The 13,021-nt window shown below is 45.5% G+C and overlaps 1 protein-coding gene across 1 annotated transcript in view; it reads right to left on the reverse strand.

The window, feature by feature from the left end:
- Positions 1-13,021, reverse strand: part of EXOC6B (exocyst complex component 6B) — a 325,017-nt gene that overhangs the window by 119,468 nt on the left and 192,528 nt on the right. The window contains 8 exon segments of the mRNA XM_050895357.1: positions 207-316; positions 1,490-1,595; positions 2,513-2,610; positions 3,059-3,130; positions 5,642-5,762; positions 6,973-7,019; positions 7,182-7,198; positions 7,201-7,264. Coding sequence (XP_050751314.1) covers positions 207-316; positions 1,490-1,595; positions 2,513-2,610; positions 3,059-3,130; positions 5,642-5,762; positions 6,973-7,019; positions 7,182-7,198; positions 7,201-7,264 — 635 coding nt within the window.

The following is a 13,021-nucleotide window of genomic DNA, read 5'->3' on the forward strand; positions in this document are numbered from 1 at the left end:
TTTTGAAGACTTGGCCAGCCCTTTGTACATGAAGGATGCCAACCGCTCCAAGGAGACCACCAGCCACCTCCAGCCTGGACAGAGTATATCCAAGCGGTTGAGCAGCATGAAGGGTTGAGGAAGCAAATTCATATTTTAAACGTGCTGAGATCTTTCAGTGCAGACAAAACCTCCGTATTACAACCATGAGCACACTCATCCCCTACCTCAGATGAAGGTCTTCCGAAAACTTCAGACAGGCGTAGATGAATTCCTTAATCTGATTGTAAACTTTAGGCACAAACTCAGAAAAGGGGAACTTCTTTGGAAACGGTTGCTGTAAAATACAGGAGAGAATTCAAGTCGAAGAGCAGATATTTAACAGGAGTGACGACTGCTTGCCAGCAACATGTTCCAAGCAGTCAAATTAATTCTAGTATTTAGCTAAGTCCAGCAATGAAACAACAAGCCAGCATTTATTGTATATTATATAAACATTTCAGCCAAGTGAAAGACCAGATAATCACTTACAAATGGCACACGGGTGCATAAGGGATTTGGAGTCTGAAATGGGCTGGAAGGAAACTTGCAGCTAGGAGGGAGCAGGCAGCACAACAGGACCCTCATTCCCTCTCCCAACTCCCTAACTCATATGAAAAAAACCCATTGGAGAACTCCTCGACTTTTATCTCTCACCACGCGCAAGGTGTTTTGCTTGGTCACCTCCCACAGTTGCTGCCCAAGGTGAGCGCTTGCTTACAACACCAAAAGCCAAGAGGAAACAGATGTCCTACGCCAAATTTTTCCAATCAGCTTTTACCCATAGCACACACATGGCTGGGAGGTGCAGAGCGTAATAGTAAGAAGCTGGACCCCATGATATAGTTTTGGGGGAAGGACACAGACTTTCTGAAATCTAAACACTTGACTTGGATCGAAAACCCTCCCAGTCCTAATTAAGTTCACCAGGCTTGGAGCTCGCTGCCTGCCAGATGTGGAGCAGAAGGCCACGCAGGCTTTTAAGGGACACTGGCTAGGTCAAATTTGGCCACGCTTAGGTTTTGCAAGCACACACTTCTACAAAAGCCAAGACGTATCACTTTGTTGGGCTTTTTGTTTTTTTTTTTAAATATAAGATTAAAACAAATCAAGGTCATTAACACGGTTCATAAAATGGGAATAAAATACCAATGGAAGCAGATATTTCTAGTCTCTTGTCTACTGCAAGCACCGTTCAGCTACAATAGTACACTGTGATCTGAAAACAAAATCAATAAGGTATTGCTACACGCACTTTCCTCATCCACCCCAGGAGAAATGCATCACATGGAAAGTATATTTGTTCTTTTCCCTTGTTTTGGTGATTTTTTTGTTGTTTATTTGGTTTGGGGTTTTGGGTTTGGGGTTTTTTTTGGCGCTTTCATGTGCAGTTCTCAATGCCACTAACAAGGGTGCGGGGTTTTCCTGCGCCAGCAGACACGCTGTGCCACTTTCCCCATTTCAAGATTACCTTTTCAAGTTCTGTGTCCTGGAATGGGAACTGTCCAACTATTTTCTTATAAACGTCTTCATTTGTCACTGGGATGGGACTGTAGTTATCTGAATCAAGTATATTTCTAAGAAAAGAAAAGAAAAGTTAGAAAGACAGCTTTGTGACGACAGACCAACCACAACTTTGCAGAGTTACTGCTCGGTCGGGAAGCTCTTAAGTAGGTGCCAGTCTAAGACGTGATCCCATGGGCCTAAACTTCTCCCCATGTTTGTGACTGTTGCAATCATCTTTGCTGCAGCCAGACTCAATGACCTCTCCCAGCTCCCTCCCTTCAGCCTGCATAAAGCCACAACCAGAGCTTAACGGTGATTTTAGGCCGGCCTGGAGCTTCAGCAGCAGCCCCTGGTAAAGCCCAGGTGAGCTTCAGTCCTGCCTGACTTGGGGAAGACGGATGCTGAGCTACCGGGGCACTGACAATCCTCCAGCACTTCTTCCCAATGCCCCATGCTCTGAGACACCTCAATCCTGCTGGGATGTCCTGGAGGACCATCACAGGAGGAGCTGATGGCTCCAGAGCACAGCATGGGACCCTGGATAATAAATCATGCCCTACCTGCGGGCAACTGCTCAGCTCACGGACGCGCCTACAGCAGCAGCACAGGGATACGCCACCGATGTCCCGAGACCCACGCGGCTCAGTGCTGGAGCGAGGGCACAGTAACGCTGCTGCAACAGCAGATTTTTGCATCCTTCCACCTATCAACTGTCAGTGTGAGCTCCGTAACAAAACCCTAACCTTATCCTTTTGGGACGTAAAACCTCTGGTCCACACCGATTTATTGCACAGATCTCATCACACACAGGATCCTCAGCACTGTATTTAAATTGGCTCTCCCTGGTCCAAAGAGAGCCCAGGCTGTAGCTTACTGCTGCCCAAAACTTAAACATGATCTTGCTACTTATCTCTCAAAAGATTTTTATTTATGGGCCAAAACTACTCTGTAAGGTACATCTCATCAGTTTGCTTAAAGAGCTTCTTACCTGAAAACTCCTGACCATTTCTTCAGCAGGGTTTCACTATACTGGTCTTGGATCTCCAACAGCATGTCAAAGAGCTGGTTCACTGGGAAGCCGTATCCCTGCAGCGGGGTGGGGGAAGAGAGCAACTTCAGATAAAAAAAAGTCACCCACAGGCGCTTGAAGATTATTTTCTCTATTTAACAGGGAGCATGTGGGCAAATTCTCCCCTACCACTACCCCACAGGTAGTGCTGGTGGAGGGATTTAGGCGGTGATTTACCGAGGCTGTAGGACCAAGGGCTATTAAAGGCTGGGCTGGGTGCGGGCAGGAGGCACAAGGGCTCGGCAAGGCAGCCAAGGCTTGGTCCTTGCCCACAGGCTGGCCACTCCACGCGCAGAGCGAACCAGGCTGTCCATCGAGCACCACAATTCATGCACCGCAATGTCAAAAAAGAAGCCGGGCCACCACAGCAAGCCCACATCAGCCACTTAACCCAGCTGACGGACCCCATCTGCGAGCAGCACGACCGTTGAGTGGGATAAAGAGGGGCTGCGAACAGCCACGTACCTGGAGTGTATCTGCAAAGAGGACAATGAGGTTCTTCAAGTCTAACACCAGGCTCGGGTCTGAGCAGTAGGACTGCAAAGAAGGGGAGAAATTAAAACATGGTTTTAACTGCAGCACGCAGGAAAAATATTGCCCTCAGCCCTCCTGCGTTATCACTTCAGTGATAATAAATACATAGGCACACTGCACAGTCTTATGATCAGCAGCTTTTATCCTACAGCCCATGCCCTAATGCTGCACAGGGCAAGGGAAGGCACACTGATAAGGGTATCTCTCCTCGTAACACACTGCTCTTGAGGCTCTCCATGATGAATAAGGATTTCGGTTGCTCTAGAGATACCTGAAGTGTCTCTAAGATTACCCAGGAGCTGCTGGGGAAGCGAGAGGAGATGAAGCAAATCAGCGCGCTGTCATACCAAGACGACAGCAGCGCCTCTCATTTAATATTTAGTGTGTTGTGTCTGATGGTAATGAAGCATCGCAGCGAGGCATCCCTGAGCCCCGCGCGAAGGCTGCATTGCTAAGTGGTTCAGGCCGAGAAAAAACACTTTGCATGCCTATATTTCAGCAACATTAATGGTCAGAGCTACAACACAAGTATTTATTGCGGGTCAGGACACTGTTCAAAACCCTGAAGACACAACTCGGTGTAGTGACAGCGCTGATCGTCCCCCCAGAGCCACCCCATGTTACCCACAGGCTTCGTGCACTCTCTGGACACAGCAGACAACCGCCCTATGCTGAAACACGTAAAGTTTCAGACAGAGTCTTACCAAATATAGAATCAGTGATCATAAGCTGGAAGGAGAAGCAGATTTAAAACTCACTGGCAACTCAAGGAGGAATGACTCCATTAATCAATGTAAAAGACTGGAAGAGACACATTTTCCATTTCACCGTCCAAAAAAGAAAGTCAGAAAGAAAGATAATGCCCTAAAGCTATCAGAAGTGATAAAAGATGTCCCTGTCTGCAGCAAGGAAGAAAATCCACGGATAAGGTTGGCTGAACGGGAAGAACTGAAAGAGCCTCACCAACATGAGAGCCCTCCATCAAGTCTCAATGGCAATATGGGATGGACGGCACTGGTCTATATGGGAGCTGTAGGTTGAGCAGTGCTTAGAGATAACAGCGATGACCACAATACTAGTGTTGAAAAATCATGTAACATTTCATGATTACTGAAAAAACCCTCTCCTGGCAGCCACTTCACACATTAAGTTTGGCATCACTTAGAACAACTTGTCATGGCAACAAAGCTGGTAAAATAGAAAAACACCGTGTCTGTACCTGGCTTACTCTCACGGCTTTCACCTAGCAGAAAACCCCACTTCAAAAGAAAATAAACACAGGTTTACAACCTAGCGGGATGTACATCTCTGTGTTTGTCCCCTTCGTATCACAGAAGCTTAAGCGAAAGGAGGCAGCTTCCCCGTCAACGTTAACTGCCATGCCAGACGGAGCCCGAGTGCCCCAGGAAGCCTCTGCGGTCCCTCATCCCAGCAAGCTCCAGGTCCATCACCTGGATTATCCCCACCCGCACAGGTAAAGCCAAGCAGCTCTTCGGCAACCCTGCCCGCGGGTGACCACGCTAAGCTAAAGGCAGGGGCCCGTAAATGCAAAACTCAGCGTGGTTTGGAGGAAGCAGCGTATTGTGTCTCCAGGCAGAAACTTTAGGGTTTTCTCAGCAAAGAGCAAGGACATCGTTATCACTTGGGTACCACCACGGGCATGTGACATCACGGGAGATGCAGGCCTGCTCCGACACGACCCTGCAGCATCCTCGTGCTTTCGGATGGCACTGCCTTCCAGGAGCAGCAGTGGGATTTCAGTGATTTAATACTTTGTTTTTCCTGGAGAAAATGGCCCAACAATTTGAAAACGGACTCGTGGAAAGTCATTAATGCTTTTCCTTTTATGGTCAAATGCAATTTTTTCATCTCGTTAACCAATATAGTTTTCAGAAAACTCCAGTGCTCCCAGCTGAACCAGTACAACATTATATCCGGTCACACAAAACTGGAAGAAAATTGTACATTTTTTGCCATTGGCTTTGGGTTTTTTGCTCAAACAGAGAAATACCGAAGCGATAAGCAATTTTTCCAAGTTTCTTTCAGTCTTAAAAAATAAGAAATCTATTTAGTGTCTTTTTACGCACAAATGATTTGCAGTTTGATAGCAGCCCATTCACTGCCATGAACTTTAAGGGAATATCAAACAGGGTCACACTTCAGCGTGCCAAATAGACGTTTTTTTCCCCAGTTTGCCGGGACAAACTGACTCCCTCTGCTGGTGCTTTTCAAAAGCGATCAGCGAAGCAACAGGAAAAATATCAAACCACAATTTTCTCCTTTCCAGTCCCCCAAAATATTGAGAGTTTGGTACAGGGAAATGCAGTGCATCAAGAGGCAAAAAAAAAAGCTGGAGAAAGCTTTTGGGGAAATAGCAGTGTATATTCATGTTATTGTTTTAAACACGGTCATTGGAAAAGAGGCAAAACAAAGAAAAGTACCGTAAAAGCCAGTATTTCCAGCATGTCAAGTCATACTCAAGCAACAGTTGAGCAACCCGGGGCTTTTACTTACTGAATGTGTTCTCAGTGCTGCAATAGTTTTTGATAACGCCATCTCCCACAGCTCATCAATATAGGCTCTATTTACCAAGCCCTGCGTTGTATGCAAGATGTGATCTTCAACTACAAAAAACCTAATGGAGAGGAGAAAATGGCACTGTTATCAAAAGTTACAGGTTTCGAGACATCAAAACAGATCTGCAAACACCGCATGCAAGGGATACGCGGCATTTGCACATCCACAGATCTCCAGAGCAAGCACAGATATCTGTATCAAATACAGCCAACGCTAAGCACTTTATTCACTTCTTTTTAATATCGTAGTATTTTATATGATGTTTCACTGTACTATAGAAGTGAGCTAAAACACAGTTGCTCCTAGTAATGCCACTCTGTGTATACACAAAGGCAGAATTTCCCCTCTCAAAGTTCTCCACCCCGTTATTTGCACAAGAACCGCTGATTAAACTCTGCTCCAGCCAGCAGCAATCGCATTACAATTGGTTAACTGCAGGGAAAAATACTTAAACTGCAGGGAAAATACTCTCTCACACCCGGATACACGACGTGCTCGCAACCATTTAAAGGCAATCGGTTCACTCCAATCTCCACTTATGAAGCATGCTGGCCAAAAAGAAACTGTATTTTTCAGGGAGCGAGCGTGGCACCGTACATTTTCAATAGCAACGCACAAAATCTCAGCTGTGTTTTGTCGGGGAAATTCAACCCAGGAGCGTGGAGCCGTGTGAGAAGGTGAGCAGCACGCACTGCGATGGTCGCAATTAGATGCTGAAATTATTATTGTTAGCTGAAGAAATTTCAACATCATACCCCATCTTTGCTAGATTAGCGGTCTTGGGTTGCCTCCTCTTAGAGCTTGGCTGCTTTTGGAAGACTCTCGTCAAATTTGAGTGCAATAATAAGAAGCTCATAGGAATAGAGGCTTGAGAATCACCTCCTTTACCAGGAAAATAATCAAAGAATAATTATCAAATACTAAAGAATAATTACGGCAGAGGGCCTATTCATCTCATTAGTGGGGCAAGTACATGCACATAGTCCACAGAGATTATTTATCCTCAGATTCCCAGAAATGCGCTTGCTGGTACAAGAGCTGGCAGGTTCCTCCACACTACCACTAGTGACACAGCAAAGTTCATGGGTGCTATAAAATACACTCTAAAACACTTAAAAAACCCACACCACCTTTTTTGTTCCTGTTTTGGCTCCCTTTAAAGGACCCTCAAAAAGATCAACATTCCCTCCTCTCTCTCTCTTTTTGGGCTCACTCAACAACACAGCACACACATATTTAGCGAGGATGTATATAAAAAGAATACCTACCCTACAATTTGATTAAAATACTTCCTGTAGCCATCTAAAGTTTCATGCTGCAACAAAGAAAAAGTGAGCAAAGGTTAAAACAAAGGTGACCAAGAGCAATCGGAAATAAATTAGAGACCACCCACCGGCCACAGCACGCCCAGAGATAACCCTCCGCTCCTTTATTCGGCAGAGCAAGTTTGGGGACTGCAAGTAGAGGACCATCGTACCATGTTTGAAGGTGGTGCAGGACCAATCTGGCTTGTTTTCTTCTCTGCTTCCTGTAGTAGTTCTCAAAGGTTTCTCGGGCACCCTGGAAAACAGAAAAGATTAATTCAAGTAATTATAACAGTTTGCATTAACCGTTAACTTGCAATATACTGCATTTAAGATGCAAATCTCATATTCCTCCAGCGTATCTGTGCAACGCTTTCCTGCGAAATGCAATCCAAATATCAGAAGATAAAGAGTTCTACTCAAAATACCGAATCAAAAAACCAACTGTTCAGGTATAAGAGTATCTGATGAACATTTCTGTACCCATTCTCCAGTATCGCCATGCAGGCGTGGTATATAGAGGCATGCAACCAGCTTCTTTACCGGACCGTAACATGTACAAATTCAGATTTACTTAACATTGGGGGCAGCGAAGCAACCGATTTCTAATGTTAGCAAAAAGAAAGAGGGGACAAACAGTGCCAGAAATTCTTCCACTGATTCACGAGTGCAGTGTGATGCAAAGCCACAAACATCAGGGAATTTCAGAAAAATGTGCTTGTGTGGGCTATAGCAAGTTATGAGACCGGTCTCTATAGCTGGGAAAAATAAAACAGGTTTTTGAGCTCATTTTCTCCCAACTTTACTGTGGGTCTGAGCCTCCAGAGGAGAGCCGGTTAGTCCCGAAAGCCAAAGACCCGAGTTCCCCTCCATGGGCATCGCCCACCCACGCCGGGCACTGCGGTGGGGACCTGAACCGCTCCTCTGGGGGCTTCGTCCGTAGGTGGCTTGTTTTACCAAGCCAGGCTACATCTGAGCATCCCCACCCAGGCAACAAACCCATGAGGATCCTCAAATGCCACCGACCTGCTGAAGCGTTCAGACGTTCGCCTACCACCCCGGTCCCCTAGGCTATGTAAAACCTTGCCGTTTTATCCCTGCCTGTTCCTCCCTCCTCCACGCCCGTGCTGTTTTATGTCTGAAATTGGATTATAAACACTTCAGAGAAGGGACAAGGTCTTGCTTTGAACTGTTTGGAGCCAAAAAAAAAAAAAAAAAAAAAAAAAATCTCATTTGGAATTCACAAAACAAACAACGTGCAACAACAAATATCACCTGAGCAAGGCACCAGACGTCAACCTTCTCTACTACAGAAAATAAATTAATTAAAAGGAAAACCTGATGCTAATTTAATGATTCTCCAGCTACTACGGTATTATACAACCAGGCTGCCTTAGGATGCCCTCAACTAAAGAGGTCTTATGAAACGCCTGCAATGAACCCTTGAGGAGCTGTAGCCTGACTTGCTCCTTGTCTTCTACAAGTTGGAGCTTGAGGCTTAAGAAAAAATTCAGCCTTGCTGATGTGCCCAGCAGCTCTCCCACCTAGTACTACCCTTCCCAACGGTGCTAAAATTCATCAAAAAAACCTTCTTGCGACCATGCACATGCATTGCAAAGATCATGCAGATTTATACCGTGGATTTTGTCTCTGAATTATAGTTTTTATCCTATATAGCAGTGCACAGGATGAGCAGCTCCCAACCCATGCTGGGCACATCCATCCAACCATCAGTGGTGCCAATATCCTGGCAAGGGACAAACCTGGACTGGGTATAAATGCGAGCCTTTCTCCTGCAATCAAGTTAAGCATCAGCTTGAACCTCCAAGTAATCTGACATTTTAAGAAAGCTTTTCAGAAATAGAAACTATCCGGGAACCCAGCATTTCCATGTCATATGTCTTCTCAATGCTCTCAAAAGCTGTTTTCCCCTGGAAAGGGAAAGGTCATGAGCCAGAAATCAGTGATCTACAGGTTAGACCCAGAACAGGGAGGATTATTACAATTTTTATCAAGCTAAGCGCTAGCTCCCTTCAGAGGGCCTACAAGCAGGGAGCTCTGACCTCCCTTCGAGCTCCTCTCCCAGGCCTGGGAGCCGGTGCTTCTCAGGATGCTGGTGTTACCCATCTCCTCTCGATTTTGGTGGTGCCACAGGAGAACCAAGACAGAACGGGCTGTCCCACTCCCACCCCGCCACTGATGGGACCGGACTTAAGATCTTTATGAAATCCTGCTGTGCCTCGTCTCTCAAAATCTACACAAGTGGCACAAAAAACCCTGATCATCTCCATCCTGACCATGAGAGCAACTCATCTCTGGTAGCATCACTGAGATCTTTTGAGTGAAGCTACTCACTAACCTAGCACAGCCCGCTGCTACCAATGAATTTGTGGTGCAAATTCAAAACTGAAGGCATTTTTTTCCCCATTTCTTCAATAAATTAATGTATGGCACCATCGAAGGCAAGAGCACACTGAGGTTCAGCCACAACTGCCAGCGCAGCCGCGGCGGCGGTCAGTCGCTCACACCAGCCACTGCATTTAGCTTTATGCAACATCATATGGAAGTCGGCGAGTAATTAATTCCCCGTTACTGACCACGCATAAGCCGCCATTTCCCCAGGCTACACAGGTGAGATTTTGTGGTGACCTCAAGGACTTACTGGAAACTTGGAAAGCAGCTCATTGGGAGCAGGAGGCTGATCTGAAACCCACCAGCCCTTTTAAGACCCCATTTTGAAGATTTCTGCTAAGACTATGCCACAGCAATTCAGTTCAGCTGAAATCACTTTCCCTCATCCCTCCAACTGAGCTCCGAGAAGAGATCCTCCCTGCTCACCCCACCCTCACCATGCATTTCTTCAGGAAAGAAAGGCCAAGAAGTCTCCAGCACAGCTCTGCCCATCCTCTCATCACCCTGCGACACCACAGGCCATATCCCGTAGCTCTTCACCTCATTAAAAAGCTTCTCCATTTGATGTGTCCACTCTCCCACCAGCTCCTCAAGAGCACCCGCACAATGGTGGAGGTCACCAGGTGCTGGGAGAGGCAGAAGCCACCAGGTCGTGGGGCACAGGGCAGCGGGAAGCATGTGTCCCCACGGCCGAGAGCCGAAACCCCCAACCCCATCATTCAGCTCCTTTGCCACTGGGAACAAACCAGATGCCAGGTTTCTATCCCTATTTTACCGATGGCTTTGAGGAAGATGAAGCATCTGGACCAACTTCATAATATTCTCCGAAAATTAAACTCTTTTGGATTGCACTTGCAGAGGAAAAATTGTTTTCCACAGACACAAGAAGCAAGAGTGATCTGAGCTGGGCTGGGCTGGAGATACCGCACGAAGGATTCACTACAAACCTCCCTCTCAACCTTGGAGGGAAGCCCCTTCAGCCTCACAGGGTGCTTAAAAGGTTTTGGATGCCAGGTCCTCCTTGTTCCAACCCAACAAATGGCTTTAACTGTAGCAGAAGAGAAGGAACAGCAAAGACCTTTGAAACCATTCTCAAAAAAATGTAGACCATATTCACAGTTTAACAGTTTCCCTAAAATTTATGGCCTAGAGACCTGCCCATTTGACCAAAAACATCTCCCTCCCAACGCACTGCTCTCTGTATTTTCTTTCTTGAGCCTTTTTTGAGCGCCCCAAGAATTAGGGACTCTCTCATGAGAGGCTACTCCAATGAAAAACTTCTCCTCCCCAAAAAATCTCTCTTGACACTATCCACATTTTGCTTGCGTACAATTTCCTCCTTTTCTCTTAAGTGCATTCCTCCATCACCTCCCTAGATCTTTTCATCGCTCATGTATTATATTCTCCTAAAAATGGGAAGTCTTTCTTCCCCTTGGTGGCAGTTTTAGCTTAGACCACTCAGTTTCCCACATTTGGCCTGTTTAAAACTATTCAACTTATCAGGTCTTCAGATATTATTACTTCTCTGTACTCTATTTTTAATATTGTTTTCCTCTGGGTAAAAAACCAAAAAGCAAAAACCAAACAAACAGAAATAAACCACACCAAAAAAGTATCCAGAATAGACCACGAGACCCCGTGTTTTATAGACGACTCATCTGAAACACCACGTAGTATTTATACTTCGATCCCATTCTCCTCTCACAGCCCTGTGCCTGGTGGTTTTTCACATTTAACCAATCCCGTCCTTACCTCCCGTTTTCAAACACAGTATTTTGGGACCTAAATGCTGTACACAGGTATCATGAGAAGTGACTTTGAGAGCATCACTAAGCTACTTGGGCTGTCCAGGCTCAGCCCCTTGTAGCAGCCACCCGAAGTGCAGGCAGGTATGCCAGCATCTGCTCAGGCAGGGAACCAGCTGAATAAAAGATTTGCTCCAACCTCTCCCGAGTGTTTCAGCACGGCACGGCACACAAGCTGAACAACACCTTCATCAACCAATGCTTCGATAAAAATACCAGACCGGAGCTGACCCGCATGTGAGCACATAAGCTCGGAGCAGAGCTGTGTGTGTATGTGCCCCATTCCTGCTCTCCATGTCCCCTCGGTGGGAAACACTCCAACTTTTCTCTTTCTTTTCCTTTCTCCTAAAAGCAGCTATTTTACACTGTAAAGATGCATTACACCTGCAACTTTTTTCTTTTTCAACAAAACTCATGAGGCACATGCAGATCTCAAGCGGAACACGGCAGGTCTGAGAACGAGGACCACTTGGGAAGGACTACTGAAGGAGCAACTCCCAGCCCCAACCTCTCATGGACTTCCAAATCCACCACCGACCTTCTGCAGAAGCAAGATGCCGCTAATACATATCGTTACAGAGGCAACAACCTTGCTCCTGCTTGGTTTCTTGTGAGCTCAACCCATAACTTGGGGAAATCAAGTACTTATGGTGGGGAGAGGAGAAGGAAGTCCCTTTCCTATTCATCTATTCAGTTTTAATGAGAATAGGTTTCACCCAATTCTCAATGTCTTTAAGTGAGCAGGAAGAATCCAAAGCTACGCTTCCAAACTACATATTTATTGTAATCACTGGTCCAGGAAAAACCCTCAATAATGCCTCATATTTTTAAAATTACCGGGCAGAACTTTCCTTCTCAAATTAGCTTCAGAGTTCACAGAGTTGGCAATGAGAGGCAGATAATTAAGATCGCAGATGAACACCACATAAGGGAAAACAGAATATAAACACAAGAATGCAAAAACAACAGCTGAAAAAACCCAAAAAAGTTTCATAATTCAGGAGCAGCAGAGAGCTGAAAGCAAATCTAGCTGTGAATTACATAGGGAAAAACGTGCTGTAAGTTTTATTCTGCTGTTGTCCTCAGCAAATAATTAAAACGCCCAGTAAAATAGGACTTTTTGGATCCAGAACATGTAGATGACAATGTTTTGGATTACTAAATTTCTCCTTACCTGGAAGCAGAAATGCACCCTGTGTACTTCATGTAATGATGATTTACTAGCTGCAAACAACTGGGTAACACGTGCCATCAATAACCCATCTCTCCCATGGGGACATTATTGGTTGAGCCATCTCAAACACTTCATACTTGCAACATCATTAGTCCATTCCCTAAAAATGAATGGATCTTCTAAGCTCTTACATTAAAATATCATTACAACGACAGTAAGTAAGGTGATGTGCTATGACAATACATGCTGAGTAGATTCCTCCCTTGATAAACCCAAGTTGTGCTTAGTTTAGTGCATATATGTGGACACCAGTTAATCATGTACGCAGAACAAGCAGAAATAGCCCCAATTCACTGGTAACAGCCTAGTTTTAAATCCACTGGAGAATGCTTTTCTAGCACCTGATCCACAGACCGTGTCATTCGCATCACTGCAGCTCTGGTTTAAGCAAACAGCGATGAATTTGGCTTACTTCCTTGTTAGTGAGAATCTTAAATCCACTGCCCATCTGGATTTATTAATGTATTAGCACTAGCTACTGCATGACCTGGGCTTCTCTTAAATTAATCTCTGGCTTTCACTGACTCTTCATCCTCCTTTGACTTTGGTCCACAAATATTCT

The sequence above is a fragment of the Gymnogyps californianus genome, chromosome 4 (assembly GCF_018139145.2).
Source record: "Gymnogyps californianus isolate 813 chromosome 4, ASM1813914v2, whole genome shotgun sequence".
Lineage (NCBI taxonomy): Eukaryota > Metazoa > Chordata > Aves > Accipitriformes > Cathartidae > Gymnogyps > Gymnogyps californianus.